The 18,021-nt window shown below is 45.4% G+C and overlaps 1 protein-coding gene across 1 annotated transcript in view; it reads right to left on the reverse strand.

Annotated features, from left to right (window-relative positions):
• Positions 1-7,628: 7,628 nt before the first annotated feature.
• The window catches only part of LOC141166623 (uncharacterized), a 170,577-nt gene continuing 160,184 nt past the window's right edge, over positions 7,629-18,021 (reverse strand). The window contains exon 11 of the mRNA XM_073653482.1: positions 7,629-8,162. Coding sequence (XP_073509583.1) covers positions 7,935-8,162 — 228 coding nt within the window. The 3' untranslated portion in view covers positions 7,629-7,934. The remainder of the gene's footprint in view (positions 8,163-18,021) is intronic.

Consider the following 18,021-nt stretch of genomic DNA (forward strand, 5'->3'; position numbering starts at 1 on the left):
ACAAGTGCAGCAAAATAAGTTTTAAAGCATATTAAAGAAATAAGATACACTTTCACTTTTAATTTGCATTATTTCATAGGCATTAGAATTAAAAGCATTATTTTGTATTTTCTTTGGTATCAATAAATGCAAAAAAATATAGTAATGTATGCTTACAATGAAATTTCACAGTATATAAAACATGGAGACTGTGTACAAAGGATCACAATTTTACTACATAAAGAGCTTAATGTTGAGGTGAGTGCGATTTACTCTGGCTCTACCATTATTACAATCAACAACATTGACTTACCAACACAGCTTCTACTGATCTGTTATTTTCTGATTAACTCAAAACTTAATGCTACAACACAGTATCAACCTGCTTATGAAATACGTATTTAAATGTGGGGAATCCAGAAATGTAATTAGCTTTTTTTTTTAAATTGGAAGTGGTTCCAGAAATATGAAGTTTTATTTGGCGAACGTCACTGTAATCTAAATTTTATTTTTGTTTTCCGTAATGCCTTTTACTAATTTATTAATTATGACAACTTTGTTGTTTATCATGTAAAAAGGCAGAAAGTGAATAGACATGGGTAATTTGAGTTAGTTTTTATTATGTAGAGCACACTTTTCTAGCTTCCAAAACCTATTTGTTTCGGAACTCGGGCTGCTAGTTCAATTAATAGTAAATCAATGGGACATCATCTGTCAGCATTTACAATTTTCTCATCAAAACAACTCTTTCAGAAAGTAACTTGCAGCCAATCATACATTTCCTATGCATCTGTGGCACCCCAGGGGTCTGGTTTTCCACAGTAATGTCATGTTATGTCTGAGAGCAGGTGGGAGGTCCTTTGGTCAGGGATCCTGTGCATGCCACACCTCCTGCCCAGTCTTGGGAGGGGAAGAACTTCCCCTGTATAAACCCGGGGCTGAGGCAGGGTGAGTCAGACAAGGAGAGTGGAGAAGAGAAGCAGCATAGGAAACAGCAGAGTTACAAGGAGTCAGGGGCTGGCAGCTGCAGAGTTCGCCCTGACTAAGAAGATTCTTTACCGGACCCGGAGTCCGAGGCTGTGGGGACTAACTCCTACCCAGCAGCAGAATCCGTCAGGCAGGGGATTTCAGGTCCTCTGGCCCAGAAGCCCGAAGGCACGGTCACACGCGTGGGACCAGCACCGCCATCGTGGAGCGGAAGCCATTAGAAGGCCCCGAGTCACCGGCCATACGGGTGAGCACCACACGGTACACTCAGGGACGTGGGCTACTTACATCAGCTTCTAGCAAGGTAGCCAGAAGAGTACAGTCAGTTTGGGAGGCCTACAACTACGCCTGGCCAGGGGAGATCCCATCTGCTCAAAGACTGACCAGGCCCCGTTTGCTAGCAAGTACTCCGGGAGGGTCTGTCGTTGTTACCAGTAAAGACCCTGAACTACACCGTACCGTCTCTGAGTGGTTCCTGCTACCCCCATCATCCACGTCGGCTGCCCTGAGGCCATACCCCTCCCGTTGGGGGTTATACTATCACGCTGCACAATCCTACCACCGGCCTCAGCGGTCTGCCCTGCAGCAGCAGCTTCCTGGCTGCACTCAACGGGTGGCGTAGTCATCAACTATTTACTACTAATAGACTGCCGTCTAGTTTGACTCCCTGGGCACGGACCGGGTCACCGCCACGAGATTACAACCCTCCACGGATCCGGCTCCGGGTAAGCTCCCGCGTGCGCACCGCAGCGCAACACAGGCCCAGGGGCGCGTCAACTTTGGCGTAGTCGGCAGGATTTCGTGCCCGCAACCACCGGGTACTGCGTGCCTGAAAAGCAAAGACTGTTCAAACTTACCAGTGGTGAAGATTCCCGCTATCCGTGGAGGTTTCCCGCCATCCGGCGCCATCTTCTACCTTCTTCCCGCCATCCGTGGAGTTTTCCCGCCGTTGGACGCCATCTTGGGGACGCCGCGCGGGAAGAAGAGGGGCGTGGACTCTGAAAGCGCGCGAGAACTGAAGCCCCGCCTCACGTCCTGACGTTGCGTAAGGTCCTGGAAGGAGCCCAGCAGACGCCGACGTCACAGGAGCGCGACGGAAGGTCCTCAACCCTGACGATCCACTGCGGAGCCGCGGCCTACGGAAGAGGATCATCGCAAGGTAGGCCACGGTCCACTAGGGGGGAGGAAGATGTCGGATACGGAGGAGAGCTTCACTGCCCCAACCCCCAGGAAAAAGATCACCAGGCCCATCGAACTGGCGCGACAGATATGTGGGAGGACGTCCAGTCTTGCCTGTGGTACTGGATGGCATTCCCATGAGTGCCCTACTGGATACCGGGTCACAGGTCACCACCATCCCGTACGTGCTCTTCAAGCAGTACTGGAATGACTCGGATATTACCCACTACCCTGACGACGACTTGAGTATCATCGCCAGCAATGGCCAGCCCGTGCCACAGATCGGATTTAAAGAGGTGGCCCTCAAAATCGGTAGAGTCGAACTGGCCGCACAGGGACTGATCATTGTAGATATTGATAAACATGAGAGTCACCCAAAAATAACTCTAGGAACTAACGTAATTGAAAATTGTCTTGCAGAGGTGATTTTCCTTTTACAGCAGGTTGCCAAGAACGCCAGCTCCGGCGAGCAGCGGGTGCTCCAGAAAGAGATCCGGGCACTGATGCAACGGCAACAAGTGGAACTCTCCGGCGGTGAGATTGGTAGCGTAAGAATGTGTGACCCTTTTCCTATTGCCATGCCCCCAAAAAGTGAAATGATGATTTGGTGCCGGGCAGCTATTGGTCTGAGAGGAAGAGATTACCAGGCAATGGTAGAACCAGTTTACTCAGACAGTAGGCCCACCATTTTGACAGCACGGGGGGTGGTCAATGTACGCCATGGGAGGGTGCCCATTCGCATAATAAATATCGGGGAGAGGGAAGTGTACCTGCCCCGGTATGCCACGCTAGCCAAATTATATACCACTAATCAAAATTCTATACAATCTGTGGAACCCTTGCCTCCATCTCACCCGGAGGAAGGTAACGGCTCTAAGAAAGACATGGAGGACTGGTGTCAGCAACTACATTTGGGTACTGATTCCACTCCCTCACATCAGAAACAAGGAGTCTATCGGGTGGTTCAAGAGTACGAGAGAGTGTTTAGTAAACACCCGTTAGACTTTGGGCGGGTCAAGGGGGTAGAACACCGCATCCCCACGGGAGATCATCCTCCCATAAAAGAGAGGTATCGACCCGTACCCCCTGCACACTACCAACACGCCAAGGGGATGCTTCGAGACATGAAGGAGGCTGGGGTAATCCGGGATAGCTGTAGCCCCTGGGCAGCCCCACTAGTTTTAGTCAAAAAGAAAGACAACACCATGAGGATGTGTGTAGATTACCGGAAAATCAATCGTATCACACACAAGGATGCGTACCCCTTACCAAGGATAGAGGAGTCATTGGCTGCTTTAAGATCTGCTAACTTCTTCTCTACCTTGGATCTCACTAGCGGGTACTGGCAGGTTCCTGTAGCAGAGGCGGACCGGGAGAAGACCGCATTCACCACCCCGATGGGACTTAGCGAGTTCACCTGCATGCCGTTCGGACTCTGCAACGCCCCAGGAACCTTCCAACGATTAATGGAGTGCTGTCTGGGCCACAGAAACTTCGAGACGGTCCTGTTGTACCTGGACGATGTCATCGTATACTCCAAAACTTATGAGGACCACCTGAAACACCTGGCGGAGGTGTTCGAAGCTCTGGCGAGTTACGGCCTAAAGGTGAAACCCTCCAAGTGTCACCTCCTGAAACCAAAGGTGCAATACCTGGGACACGTGGTGAGCGCTGACGGAGTGGCTCCCGACCCCGATAAGATCACCGCAATTAAGGGATGGCCAAGCCCCTCCAGCGTGAAAGAAGTGCGGCAGTTCCTAGGGTTGGTAGGCTACTACCGAAGGTTTATTCCCGGTTTCACCAAAAAGGCAGCGCCTATGCAGGACCTCCTGATAGGCCAGTCCCGGAAGGCCAAGAACCAGAAGCCGCCCTTCAAATGGGAAGAGCTAGAAGAAGAGTCCTTCCGCCAGCTGAAGATGGCCCTCACGGGGGATGAAATCTTGGCGTACCCGGACTATAGCCAGCCCTTCATCCTCTACACCGACGCCAGTAACATCGGGCTAGGAGCCGTACTGTCCCAGATTCAGCAGGGGAGAGAACGAGTAATCTCCTATGCCAGCCGAAAACTGCGACCCACCGAAAGGAACCCCGAGAATTACAGCTCATTTAAGCTAGAGTTCCTGGCCGTGGTATGGGCAGTCACCGAGCGCTTTAGGCATTACCTCGCTTCTTCCCGGTTCACCGTATACACGGATAACAACCCGTTGATACACCTGGACACGGCAAGACTCGGTGCCCTGGAGCAGAGGTGGATGGCCCGTCTGTCCAACTACGAGTTCACAATCAAATACCGGGCAGGACGCTCCAATACTAACGCGGATGCCCTGTCCAGGATGCCCAACCTGCCGGACGAAGGAGAAGATCCGGAGGGACTGGAAGAAGTTGAACTCCCTGCGTTCCACCGTCATGGGACTATCCAGTATTCCCACCGGGTAAGGGGTAAGCAGGCTGCTACGTTGAACCCCTTACCCCACTACAACTGGGCGGAAACGCAAGACAGCGACCCTGCCGTCCGACTAGTGAAGGAAATGCTGACTCGGCCGGAGGCTCGCCTTGAACCAGACGCTCCGGAGGAAGCCAAACAACTATGGGCGGAGAAGAGTCGACTATTCCTTTACAAGGGGAAGTTGTGCCGCAGAATGGTCAACTCCCGGACGCATGAACTACTCTGGCAAGTAGTGGTGCCACGAAGAGACGCAGCCATGGTGATGGAGGCATACCACGACGGAGCTGGACACTTCGGGTGGAAAAAGCTGGAGTTCCTGCTGCGCGAGCGGTTCCACTGGGTAGGCATGAGGGGAACCATCGAGAAGTGGTGCAGAGACTGTGGCCCGTGCAATCTGAGAAGGAAGGACCGGGCCAGCCAGAAGACTCCCCTGCAGTCCATCGTCACCCGGCAACCGTTGGAACTGGTAGCCTTGGATCATGTAAAACTGACCCCCAGCAGAAGTGGCTACGTCTACGCGTTAACCATCGTGGATCATTACTCCCGGTTTCTGGTTGTCGTCCCCGTCAAGGACTTAACGGCTCGAACAGCAGCTAGAGCCTTCCAGCAGCACTTTTGCCGTCCACACGGGTACCCGGACCAAGTGCTGACGGACCAGGGACCTGCCTTTGAAGCGGAGGTCTTCCAGGAATTCTGCAATCTGTATGGCTGCCGGAAGATAAGGACGACACCCTACCATCCGCAGACTAATGGACTTTGTGAAAAAATGAACCAGGTGGTAATGGATCTTCTAAAAACGTTGCCCCTGGAAGAACGCAGTCTGTGGCCTGAAAAGTTGCCCGACCTGGTGGACCTATACAACCACATCCCGGTAGGTTCCACCAACTGTACCCCGGCTTACCTAATGAGGGCAAGACCTGGTAAGTTACCTGTTGACCTGGAAATGGGAGTCCTGACCCCCGAGGACACTTCACCAGAAACAGACTGGGACACAGAGAGGCAGCAGCAGTACCGGAGAGTACAGGAGAGCGTGGAGCGAAGTCTCTGTCAGGCTAGGGAAAGACAAGAGAAAACTTACAACCAGTATGCTCCCGCTGTTCCCCTGGTACCCGGAGAGCAGGTCTTGAAGAGGAAGAGACGGCTCCACAAGTTGGACGACCAGTGGGAGAAGGACCCGTACACCGTACTGCCCTCAAGCCACGAGAACCCGAAGGTCTGTACCATCAGTAAAGACGGAGGGGAAACCACAGCCATTGTATCCCGGGACCACCTGAAGAAGTGTCCCGAACAACTGAGGAACCCTGAAGAGGAACAAGAAGACCATCGACCCGTGGAAGAAAGGGAAGATATGGTTAGTACCGTGCTCGGGGACTTCCCTCAGTCTTGGACTCAAGTCAATGGTGCAGTTGTGGTACCCGTACTCACCTTCCTCCAACCATCATCCCAAGAACCTACGGAGCAACGGGTAGAGCTGGAAGAACAGCCGGTCCAGGAGGCAGAAGACTCCACACAAGCAGAACAGGAGAATCAACCCTCTGCTTATAGTGAGCCTGCCGTACCCCTAGTGAGACAAAGAGCCGGTAGACAGCTGCCCAGTTTACCCTTGACAGTTCCTACACCCTGTAGTTCAGGGCCAGACAGTCAGCTCCGTAGGTCCACTCGGGCCACTAGAGGCCAGTTACCCGCACGCTGGAGAATTTGAAGTGTGTAAATTGTTTTATTTATGTTTTTCTGTGTCTTGTTGCTTGTATATAATTTTGTGTTTCTAGTTATTTTTAGGGATCCTTGGTGGATTTACCGGGAATCCTTGTACATAGTTGGAGCGTAACCCAGGATGGACTAGAGACTGTTAAGGACTCGGGGTAGGACAGACCCCTACCTGGTTACGTCTCCCTGTGTTGGTGAAATGGACACCTTGCTTTCTTCAGAGACTGCACTCGGTTGCGGACACGCCGTAACCATCTTTATATGTTTTCTTATTGTATTATTAATGTTTTTGCCTTGTTATGATTTTCTAAATGTGTTTAGTCCCGGAGTACTAAATTTCACTAGGGGGGAATGTGGCACCCCAGGGGTCTGGTTTTCCACAGTAATGTAATGTTATGTCTGAGAGCAGGTGGGAGGTCCTTTGGTCAGGGATCCTGTGCATGCCACACCTCCTGCCCAGTCTTGGGAGGGGAAGAACTTCCCCTGTATAAACCCGGGGCTGAGGCAGGGTGAGTCAGACAAGGAGAGTGGAGAAGAGAAGCAGCATAGGAAACAGCAGAGTTACAAGGAGTCAGGGGCTGGCAGCTGCAGAGTTCGCCCTGACTAAGAAGATTCTTTACCGGACCCGGAGTCCGAGGCTGTGGGGACTAACTCCTACCCAGCAGCAGAATCCGTCAGGCAGGGGATTTCAGGTCCTCTGGCCCAGAAGCCCGAAGGCACGGTCACACGCGTGGGACCAGCACCGCCATCGTGGAGCGGAAGCCATTAGAAGGCCCCGAGTCACCGGCCATACGGGTGAGCACCACACGGTACACTCAGGGACGTGGGCTACTTACATCAGCTTCTAGCAAGGTAGCCAGAAGAGTACAGTCAGTTTGGGAGGCCTACAACTACGCCTGGCCAGGGGAGATCCCATCTGCTCAAAGACTGACCAGGCCCCGTTTGCTAGCAAGTACTCCGGGAGGGTCTGTCGTTGTTACCAGTAAAGACCCTGAACTACACCGTACCGTCTCTGAGTGGTTCCTGCTACCCCCATCATCCACGTCGGCTGCCCTGAGGCCATACCCCTCCCGTTGGGGGTTATACTATCACGCTGCACAATCCTACCACCGGCCTCAGCGGTCTGCCCTGCAGCAGCAGCTTCCTGGCTGCACTCAACGGGTGGCGTAGTCATCAACTATTTACTACTAATAGACTGCCGTCTAGTTTGACTCCCTGGGCACGGACCGGGTCACCGCCACGAGATTACAACCCTCCACGGATCCGGCTCCGGGTAAGCTCCCGCGTGCGCACCGCAGCGCGACACAGGCCCAGGGGCGCGTCACATCATCCTCAGCACTTGAGATGCAGTGCTGTATTTCAGCTAGGTTTACCAGAGCGGTCTTTTGTTAGTCATACTAGCTAAGCAAATTAGATCTTGAAAGGGGGAATGACATCTGTAAGATGGTATAAGGTATATTGAAAAATATTGTCTTATTGAATGCAATTGTTTGTATTACATACTTTTCTACCACTGATTTTGACTGAGGAAATGTCTTGAATGAGTTGTAAAACATATTGAAGATTTCTAAGTACTTGTAGATGAGTTTGATTTGGCACTCTTAGGTCTACTGTGCCGTGACTTAACTAAGATTTCTTAATTTCTTGCATGGGCTGTCAAGTCTGTCTGATAAACAGGAGGCAGAGGATCAATTGCCTTTGCTTTGGCATACATAGATACAAAAGGTGTAGTTGTATTTAAAATAGATAAATCAATTTCTGAGTAGAAATGTTCTGTTTCCATCTCTTGAAGTGCAGTGTGATATAAAAGTGGCTGTTCTATAGTCTTCATATTGTGCTCTGGAGACAAGTTCGACTCAGACACCTTCAGGAAGAATAACAGAAAAAGTTTAATGTTTTAAATCTATTTATCTATTGATTAAAAACTCAGAGACAAATTACTAATTGTAAGATAACTGAATGCAGCAACTATTGTTTTTCCCCTGGTTTGACAATCTTTTTTTTTTAAACACAGCTTCTGTATAGATGGTAATGTCTCTCTGCTTTTGTGTGTGGTGGCAATCCTTGCTCTCTCTACAAAGACAGTACTCTCTTACGGATGGGTTTGTATCCACCAGTTAGACAAACTGCATGGACATCAGTCCAATGTTGGTCTTCTGTGGTCCTTTCTACTGCCCTAGGATATCACACCACATGTAGCTAGCAGAGATGAGGAAATATATTCTAATGGAATTGGATTCTACTTGAATAATACAAAATTCCGCATTTGTCAAAATGTTAAAAAGCCAACAAACAAAAACACTTATTCTCATTTCACCACCCATCACTTCGTGCCATCTACTCCTCACCGTCACCTGTCTGGTCCTATACACATGTTCTTATCGCTGCCACTCGCACTTAATCCCTAGGCCTCTTACCGCTGGGCCGGGACTTCCGGCTCCAACGAGGCATGGATTAGTTATGTGCATGTGTTTTTGAGGTCTCGGTACATGATATTATGACATCACATTCCTTCCTTAGTATCACCGAATCCTGGCTCACCCCCTCTGACACAGCCTCTTCAGCTGCACTTTCATACGGTGGATTCCACCTCTTCCATGCTGGGGGGGCCCCAGCGGCAAGCATGGTGCAGGAGTAGGTTTTTTCCTGTCAGATAACTGCTCCTTTACCTAAATCCCACTCCCTCCCTCCGTTACGCTCCCCTCTTTCGAGGTGCACTGTGTGTGCATCTACTCCCACTCCAACCTCTAACTGGCTGTCATTTACCGCCCCCCCAGGGCCAATCACCACTTTCTTTGACCACTTCATTGCCTGGCTACTTCACTTCCTTTCCGCTGACATCCCCACTATCATCATGAGCGACTTCAACATCCCCATTGACACATCCCACTTGTCTGTCTCTAAGCTTCTATCTCTCACTCCCTCCTTCAGCCTCGCTCAATGGACTTTCGCACCAAAAAGAGGGCCACACACTGGACCTCATCTTCACCCTCCTCTGTTCCCTATCTAAGCTCTCTAACTCACCTCTCCCTCTTTCTGACCACAACCTACTTACAGTAGTAAGTTTTTCACTACTTTCAAGTTCACACTCACTGCAGAAAAACAAACATACTTCCCATCTCTCATATTCTCCCTGTCTCAAAACTAGAGATGAGCGTTGTTCGACTCGAACTGTTCGCCAATCTCAAATTCGAGCTGTTTTGGGCGGTGTTCGAGCCGTTCGGCGAACACGAACGATTTGAGAAAAATTCGGCTGTTCGAGGTTATGTTCGATAACTGTTCGTGCACCAAAATCATAACTGGATTTTTTCTCAGTAATGATGAAAATTAATGTTAATACGCAGTTTGAGTGTACAGCGGGGTGGGGTGAGGGGCAGGGGATGGATCTCTGCAGGAATAATGAAGATCTCCATTTTTTTTTCTCTTTCCCGCATTTACAGTGGGGAGGTGCAATCTGTCAGCCTATCAGCAGCGCACACACGGAGCGAAGTGCTTTTTTGCACACAAGCAAGGGCATGTGTCATTGGCAGTGTATGTCACATGTCCTTGCCCTATAAGACCAAGCCATTTTCCCCGTCGCCACCATTTTCTCACTGCTGCAGCTGCGTGTTAGACGGCACCGCTGTTGCTGTGTGCGATATACCTTGTTAATTTCAAGCCAATTTTCGCACAAATCTACAGATAGCTTGGGAGTAGGGAATAGTTGTGATTGCAGTCCTTTTAAGGACTAGGTTACAGCATTTCCTACGACTTTTATCAGGCAGGTCTGTGCTCTTAAATAGATAGATTGTGGGAGTAAAGACTAATTGTAATTGCAGTCCTTTTCAGGACTAGGTTACATCAGTTCCTATCAGTTTTTGCCAGGCAGGTCTGTGCCAGTGCTGTGCAAGTTTTTTTCACAGCATTTGGCTGAATCTAGCAAAGCTAATGCTTTTTGGCCTATTGCAGAGTGTGTTAGTCAGTGGAGTAGCCTATCTGTGTTGCAAGATATACCACCTGTGTATAGAATACCAATTTTTTTACTGCACCTAGTGAAGTAAAATCTTTTGGGCATAGCATCATTCTATTAGTCCATCTATACTGACCTCCATCAGGTTGCAAATTGAATATAATTTTTTTCTGCATCTAGCTCTGAAAAAATATTTGGGCTTCTAGCAGTGTGTGGGACTTGTTCTATTAGTCCATCTATACTGACCTCCATCAGGTTGCAAACTGAATATAATTTTTTTCTGCATCTAGCTCTGAAAAAATATTTGGGCTTCTAGTAGTGTGTGGGACTTGTTCTATTAGTCCATCTATACTGACCTCCATCACGCTGCAAATTCAAAATAATTTTTGTCTGCATCTAGCTCTGAAAAAATATTTGGCCTTCTAGCAGTGTGTGGGACTTTCTCTATTAGTCCATCTATACTGACCTCCATCAGGTTGCAAATTAAAAATAATTTTTATCTGCATCTACCTCTGAAAAAATATTTGGGCTTCTAGCTGCGTGTGGGACTTTCTCTATTAGTCCATCTATACTGACCTCCATCAGGTTGCAAACTGAATATATTTTTTTTCTGCATCTACCTCTGAAAAAATATTGGGCTTCTAGCTGTGTGTGGGACTTGTTCTATTAATCCATCTATACAAATCTCCATCAGGTTGCAAACTGAATATAATTTTTTTCTGCATCTACCTCTGAAAAAATATTTGGGATTCTAGCTGTGTGTGGGACTTGTTCTATTAATCCATCTATACAGACCTCCATCAGGTTGCAAACTGAATATAATTTTTTTCTGCATCTACCTCTGAAAAAATATTTGGGCTTCTAGCTGTGTGTGGGACTTGTTCTATTAGTCCATCTATACTGACCTCCATCAGGTTGCAAACTGAATATAATTTTTTTCTGCATCTAGCTCTGAAAAAATATTTGGCCTTCTAGCAGTGTGTGAGACTTTCTCTATTAGTCCATCTATACTGACCTCCATCAGGTTGCAAACTGAATATATTTTTTTTCTGCATCTACCTCTGAAAAAATATTGGGCTTCTAGCAGTGTGTGGGACTTTCTCTATTAGTCCATCTATACTGACCTCCATCATGCTGCAAATTCAAAATAATTTTTTGTCTGCATCTAGTTCTGAAAAAATATTTGGCCTTCTAGCAGTGTGTGGGACTTTCTCTATTAGTCCATCTATACTGACCTCCATCAGGTTGCAAACTGAATATAATTTTTTTCTGCATCTAGCTCTGAAAAAATATTTGGCCTTCTAGCAGTGTGTGGGACTTTCTCTATTAGTCCATCTATACTGACCTCCATCAGGTTGCAAATTAAAAATAATTTTTATCTGCATCTAGCTCTGAAAAAATATTTGGCCTTCTAGCAGTGTGTGGGACTTTCTCTATTAGTCCATCTATACTGACCTCCATCAGGTTGCAAATTAAAAATAATTTTTTGTCTGCATCTAGCTCTGAAAAAATATTTGGCCTTCTAGCAGTGTGTGGGACTTTCTCTATTAGTTCATCTATACTGACCTCCATCAGGTTGCAAATTCAAAATAATTTTTTGTCTGCATCTAGCTCTGAAAAAAAATTTGGTCTTCTAGCAGTGTGTGGGACTTTCTATATTAGTCCATCTATACTGACCTCAATCAGGCTGCAAATTAAAAATAATTTTTATCAGCATCTACCTCTGAAAAAATATTTGGCCTTCTAGCTGTGTGTGGGACTTGATCTATTAGTCCATCTATACTGACCTCCATCAGGTTGCAAACTGAATATAATTTTTTTCTGCATCTAGCTCTGAAAAAATATTTGGCCTTCTAGCAGTGTGTGGGACTTTCTCTATTAGTCCATCTATACTGACCTCCATCAGGTTGCAAATTAAAAATAATTTATATCTGCATCTAGCTCTGAAAAAATATTTGGCCTTCTAGCAGTGTGTGGGACTTTTTCTATTAGTCCATCTATACTGACCTCCATCAGGTTGCAAATTAAAAATAATTTTTTGTCTGCATCTAGCTCTGAAAAAATATTTGGCCTTCTAGCAGTGTGTGGGACTTTCTCTATTAGTTCATCTATACTGACCTCCATCAGGTTGCAAACTGAATATATTTTTTTTCTGCATCTATCTCTGAAAAAATATTGGGCTTCTAGCTGTGTGTGGGACTTGTTCTATTAATCCATCTATACAGACCTCCATCAGGTTGCAAACTGAATATAATTTTTTTCTGCATCTACCTCTGAAAAAATATTTGGGCTTCTAGCTGTGTGTGGGACTTGTTCTATTAGTCCATCTATACTGACCTCCATCAGATTGCAAACTGAATATAATTTTTTTCTGCATCTAGCTCTGAAAAAATATTTGGCCTTCTAGCAGTGTGTGGGACTTTCTCTATTAGTCCATCTATACTGACCTCCATCAGGTTGCAAATTAAAAATAATTTATATCTGCATCTAGCTCTGAAAAAATATTTGGCCTTCTAGCAGTGTGTGGGACTTTCTCTATTAGTCCATCTATACTCACCTCCATCAGGTTGCAAATTAAAAATAATTTGTTGTCTGCATCTAGCTCTGAAAAAATATTTGGCCTTCTAGCAGTGTGTGGGACTTTCTCTATTAGTCCATCTATACTGACCTCCATCAGGTTGCAAACTGAATATATTTTTTTTCTGCATCTACCTCTGAAAAAATATTGGGCTTCTAGCTGTGTGTGGGACTTGTTCTATTAATCCATCTATACAGACCTCCATCAGGTTGCAAACTGAATATAATTTTTTTCTGCATCTACCTCTGAAAAAATATTTGGGCTTCTAGCTGTGTGTGGGACTTGTTCTATTAATCCATCTATACAGACCTCCATCAGGTTGCAAACTGAATATAATTTTTTTCTGCATCTACCTCTGAAAAAATATTTGGGCTTCTAGCTGTGTGTGGGACTTGTTCTATTAGTCCATCTATACTGACCTCCATCAGGTTGCAAACTGAATATAATTTTTTTCTGCATCTAGCTCTGAAAAAATATTTGGCCTTCTAGCAGTGTGTGGGACTTTCTCTATTAGTCCATCTATACTGACCTCCATCAGGTTGCAAATTAAAAATAATTTTTATCTGCATCTAGCTCTGAAAAAATATTTGGCCTTCTAGCAGTGTGTGGGACTTTCTCTATTAGTCCATCTATACTGACCTCCATCAGGTTGCAAATTAAAAATAATTTTTTGTCTGCATCTAGCTCTGAAAAAATATTTGGCCTTCTAGCAGTGTGTGGGACTTTCTCTATTAGTCCATCTATACTGACCTCCATCAGGTTGCAAATTAAAAATAATTTTTTGTCTGCATCTAGCTCTGAAAAATTATTTGGCCTTCTAGCAGTGTGTGGGACTTTCTCTATTAGTCCATCTATACTGACCTCCATCAGGTTGCAAACTGAATATATTTTTTTTCTGCATCTACCTCTGAAAAAATATTTGGCCTTCTAGCTGTGTGTGGGACTTGTTCTATTAGTCCATCTATACTGACCTACATCAGGTTGCAAACTGAATATAATTTTTTTCTGCATCTAGCTCTGAAAAAATATTTGGCCTTCTAGCAGTGTGTGGGACTTTCTCTATTAGTCCATCTATACTGACCTCCATCAGGTTGCAAATTAAAAATAATTTATATCTGCATCTAGCTCTGAAAAAATATTTGGCATTCTAGCAGTGTGTGGGACTTTCTCTATTAGTCCATCTGTACTGACCTCCATCAGGTTGCAAACTGAATATATTTTTTTTCTGCATCTACCTCTGAAAAAATATTGGGCTTCTAGCTGTGTGTGGGACTTGTTCTATTAATCCATCTATACAGACCTCCATCAGGTTGCAAACTGAATATAATTTTTTTCTGCATCTACCTCTGAAAAAATATTTGGGCTTCTAGCTGTGTGTGGGACTTGTTCTATTAGTCAATCTATACTGACCTCCATCAGGTTGCAAACTGAATATAATTTTTTTCTGCATCTAGCTCTGAAAAAATATTTGGCCTTCTAGCAGTGTGTGGGACTTTCTCTATTAGTCCATCTATACTGACCTCCATCAGGTTGCAAATCAAAAATAATTTATATCTGCATCTAGCTCTGAAAAAATATTTGGCCTTCTAGCAGTGTGTGGGACTTTCTCTATTAGTCCATCTATACTGACCTCCATCAGGTTGCAAATTAAAAATAATTTTTTGTCTGCATCTAGCTCTGAAAAAATATTTGGCCTTCTAGCAGTGTGTGGGACTTTCTCTATTAGTCCATCTATACTGACCTCCATCAGGTTGCAAACTGAATATATTTTTTTTCTGCATCTACCTCTGAAAAAATATTGGGCTTCTAGCTGTGTGTGGGACTTGTTCTATTAATCCATCTTTACAGACCTCCATCAGGTTGCAAACTGAATATAATTTTTTTCTGCATCTACCTCTGAAAAAATATTTGTGCTTCTAGCTGTGTGTGGGACTTGTTCTATTAGTCCATCTATACTGACCTCCATCAGGTTGCAAACTGAATATAATTTTTTTCTGCATCTAGCTCTGAAAAAATATTTGGCCTTCTAGAAGTGTGTGGGACTTTCTCTATTAGTCCATCTATACTGACCTCCATCAGGTTGCAAATTAAAAATAATTTATATCTGCATCTAGCTCTGAAAAAATATTTGGCCTTCTAGCAGTGTGTGGGACTTTCTCTATTAGTCCATCTATACTGACCTCCATCAGGTTGCAAATTAAAAATAATTTTTTGTCTGCATCTAGCTCTGAAAAAATATTTTGCCTTCTAGCAGTGTGTGGGACTTTCTCTATTAGTCCATCTATACTGACCTCCATCAGGTTGCAAACTGAATATATTTTTTTTCTGCCTCTACCTCTGAAAAAATATTGGGCTTCTAGCTGTGTGTGGGACTTGTTCTATTAATCCATCTATACAGACCTCCATCAGGTTGCAAACTGAATATAATTTTTTTCTGCATCTACCTCTGAAAAAATATTTTGGCTTCTAGCTGTGTGTGGGACTTGTTCTATTAATCCATCTATACAGACCTCCATCAGGTTGCAAACTGAATATAATTTTTTTCTGCATCTACCTCTGAAAAAATATTTGGGCTTCTAGCTGTGTGTGGGACTTGTTCTATTAGTCCATCTATACTGACCTCCATCAGGTTGCAAACTGAATATAATTTTTTTCTGCATCTAGCTCTGAAAAAATATTTGGCCTTCTAGCAGTGTGTGGGACTTTCTCTATTAGTCCATCTATACTGACCTCCATCAGGTTGCAAATTAAAAATAATTTTTATCTGCATCTAGCTCTGAAAAAATATTTGGCCTTCCAGCAGTGTGTGGGACTTTCTCTATTAGTCCATCTATACTGACCTCCATCAGGTTGCAAATTAAAAATAATTTTTTGTCTGCATCTAGCTCTCAAAAAATATTTGGCCTTCTAGCAGTTTGTGGGACTTTCTCTATTAGTCCATCTATACTGACCTCCATCAGGTTGCAAATTCAAAATATTTTTTTTCTGCATCTAGCTCTGAAAAAAATATTTGGCCTTCTAGCAGTGTGTGGGACTTTCTCTATTAGTCCATCTATACTGACCTCCATCAGGCTGTAAATTAAAAATAAATTTTATCTGCATCTACCTCTGAAAAAATATTTGGCCTTCTAGCTGTGTGTGGGACTTGTTCTATTAGTCCATCTATACTGACCTCCATCAGGTTGCAAATTAAAAATAATTTTTTGTCTGCATCTAGCTCTGAAAAAATATTTGGCCTTCTAGCAGTGTGTGGGACTTTCTCTATTAGTCCATCTATACTGACCTCCATCAGGTTGCAAACTGAATATATTTTTATTCTGCATCTACCTCAGAAAAAATATTTGGGCTTCTAGCTGTGTGTAGGACTTGTTGTATTAGTCCATCTATACTGACCTCCATCAGGTTGCAAACTGAATACAATTTTTTTTGCATCTACCTCTGAAAAAATATTTGGGCTTCTAGCTGTGTGTGGGACTTGTTCTATTAGTCCATCTATAATGACCTTCATCAGGTTGCAAATTGAATATAATTTATTTCTGCATCTAACCCAGCCAATAATTTTGGCCTAATACCACAGTTTGGCCACTCAGCTCTGCTCGGTTCCCATCCATTGTTTTTTTGTGCAAACAACTCCAGAGTTGTGAATTAGTTAACCACCAAAATGAGTGGAAAAAGGTCTGCTGCTGGTGGAAAGGGGAATAGGCATGTTGGGAAGGTGAAAAAAGGTTGTGTCCGTGGGGTAGGTGTTAAAGCAACAGTAATATCTGCAGAAGAAAGACCATCTTCCAGCCAAACTAAAATGTCTACTTCTTTTAGCGGACAATGTGATAAGATCCCTTTCTTACGGCCACGCCAATCGCTACAAATTCCAGATGAGGCACAAAAACAGCAGGTGCTTCAACGGATATCAAGTGCTCCTTTAAGTGGGCTCTCCTCCACATCAACTTCAACATCACAAATACTCCAGTCCTCAAAGGTGTCACCGCAATCGCACTTGCTTCCTCACAGCTCCCAAATCTCCAGCTGCCCGTCTGAGTATGAGGTAGAACAGATGGTTGAGTCTGCAGAGCTGTTTACTCATACTATAGCCTGGTAATCAGAGGTCGACTCCAGCGCTTCTGTGAATCCAGACGAGGAAATGATCTGCACTGATGCCCAGAATCTTTATGAGTCCGATCCAGTACCAGACGCAGAAGGTTCTGACCATAATGTAGACCCTCATTCCCAAACTGTAACTCCTGTTGGTGGAGACAATGAGGAAGACGATGATGAGACTCAAATACCTGATTGGAGCGACAACTTTAGTTTTTTGTCAGGGCAGGAACAGGTTGGCTCTGAGGACGACGGGTGTGATAACGCACAGGGTGATGATGATGAGGTTGGAGATCCCACTTACTGTCAACCCACAGTCAGCCAAGAGATGAGGTCAGCAGAGGAGGTGGAGGAAGATGCTAGTGACGACGAGGTCAGGTTGCGCCTTCCTGGACAGAGACGTAGTACTGGAAGCACGTCAACAACTGCATCCTCAAACACAACTCTGCCTCTCACCACAAGTCGTGGTGGCTCTTCAGGTCGCATGGGTGCTAAGCCTTGCATAGCCTGGGCATTTTTTCAGATCGATAAAGATGACCCAACTCGTGTTATCTGTAACATTTGTCAGCAAAAGCTAAGTAGAGGCCAAAAAATACATAGTTTGAGTACTTCATGCATGAACCGGCACATGGACATGAAGCATAAGTTGCAGTGGGAAGCTCAGTGTGCTACAATGCGGCCTAGCCGGCCGGGCCAACCACCGTTTGCCATATCTTGTGCATCCGCGGCCTCTTCATCCTCTGTGACTGGGGGGACAGCAGTCTCACCTGTTTTGGGGCGCAGACCTGCCACCTCTTTACCCGCAACAGCCAGCGTGATTGGCAGGTCATCATTTTCTTTGGAGGTGGTAACACCAGCTGGTGTTGAGCGCTGTCCGACATCGATAGCACCACCTTTGGATCAAGGCAACCTAACATGTCCGCCTGCATCTTCCTCACAGACCGGCAGTTTGCCAGGGACACAATTATCAACCCCGTGTAAGCACAATAGCCAGCCCTCGGTCCCTCAGATGTGGACAAGTAAAAGACCATTTCCTCCTAGCCATGAGAAAGCTAAGAGGTTGAATTTCACCATCTGCAAGCTCTTGGCTACAGAAATGCTGCC

The sequence above is a fragment of the Phyllobates terribilis genome, unplaced genomic scaffold (genome assembly GCF_046119375.1).
Source record: "Phyllobates terribilis strain yellow unplaced genomic scaffold, ASM4611937v1 Scaffold_1__5_contigs__length_1240528914, whole genome shotgun sequence".
Lineage (NCBI taxonomy): Eukaryota > Metazoa > Chordata > Amphibia > Anura > Dendrobatidae > Phyllobates > Phyllobates terribilis.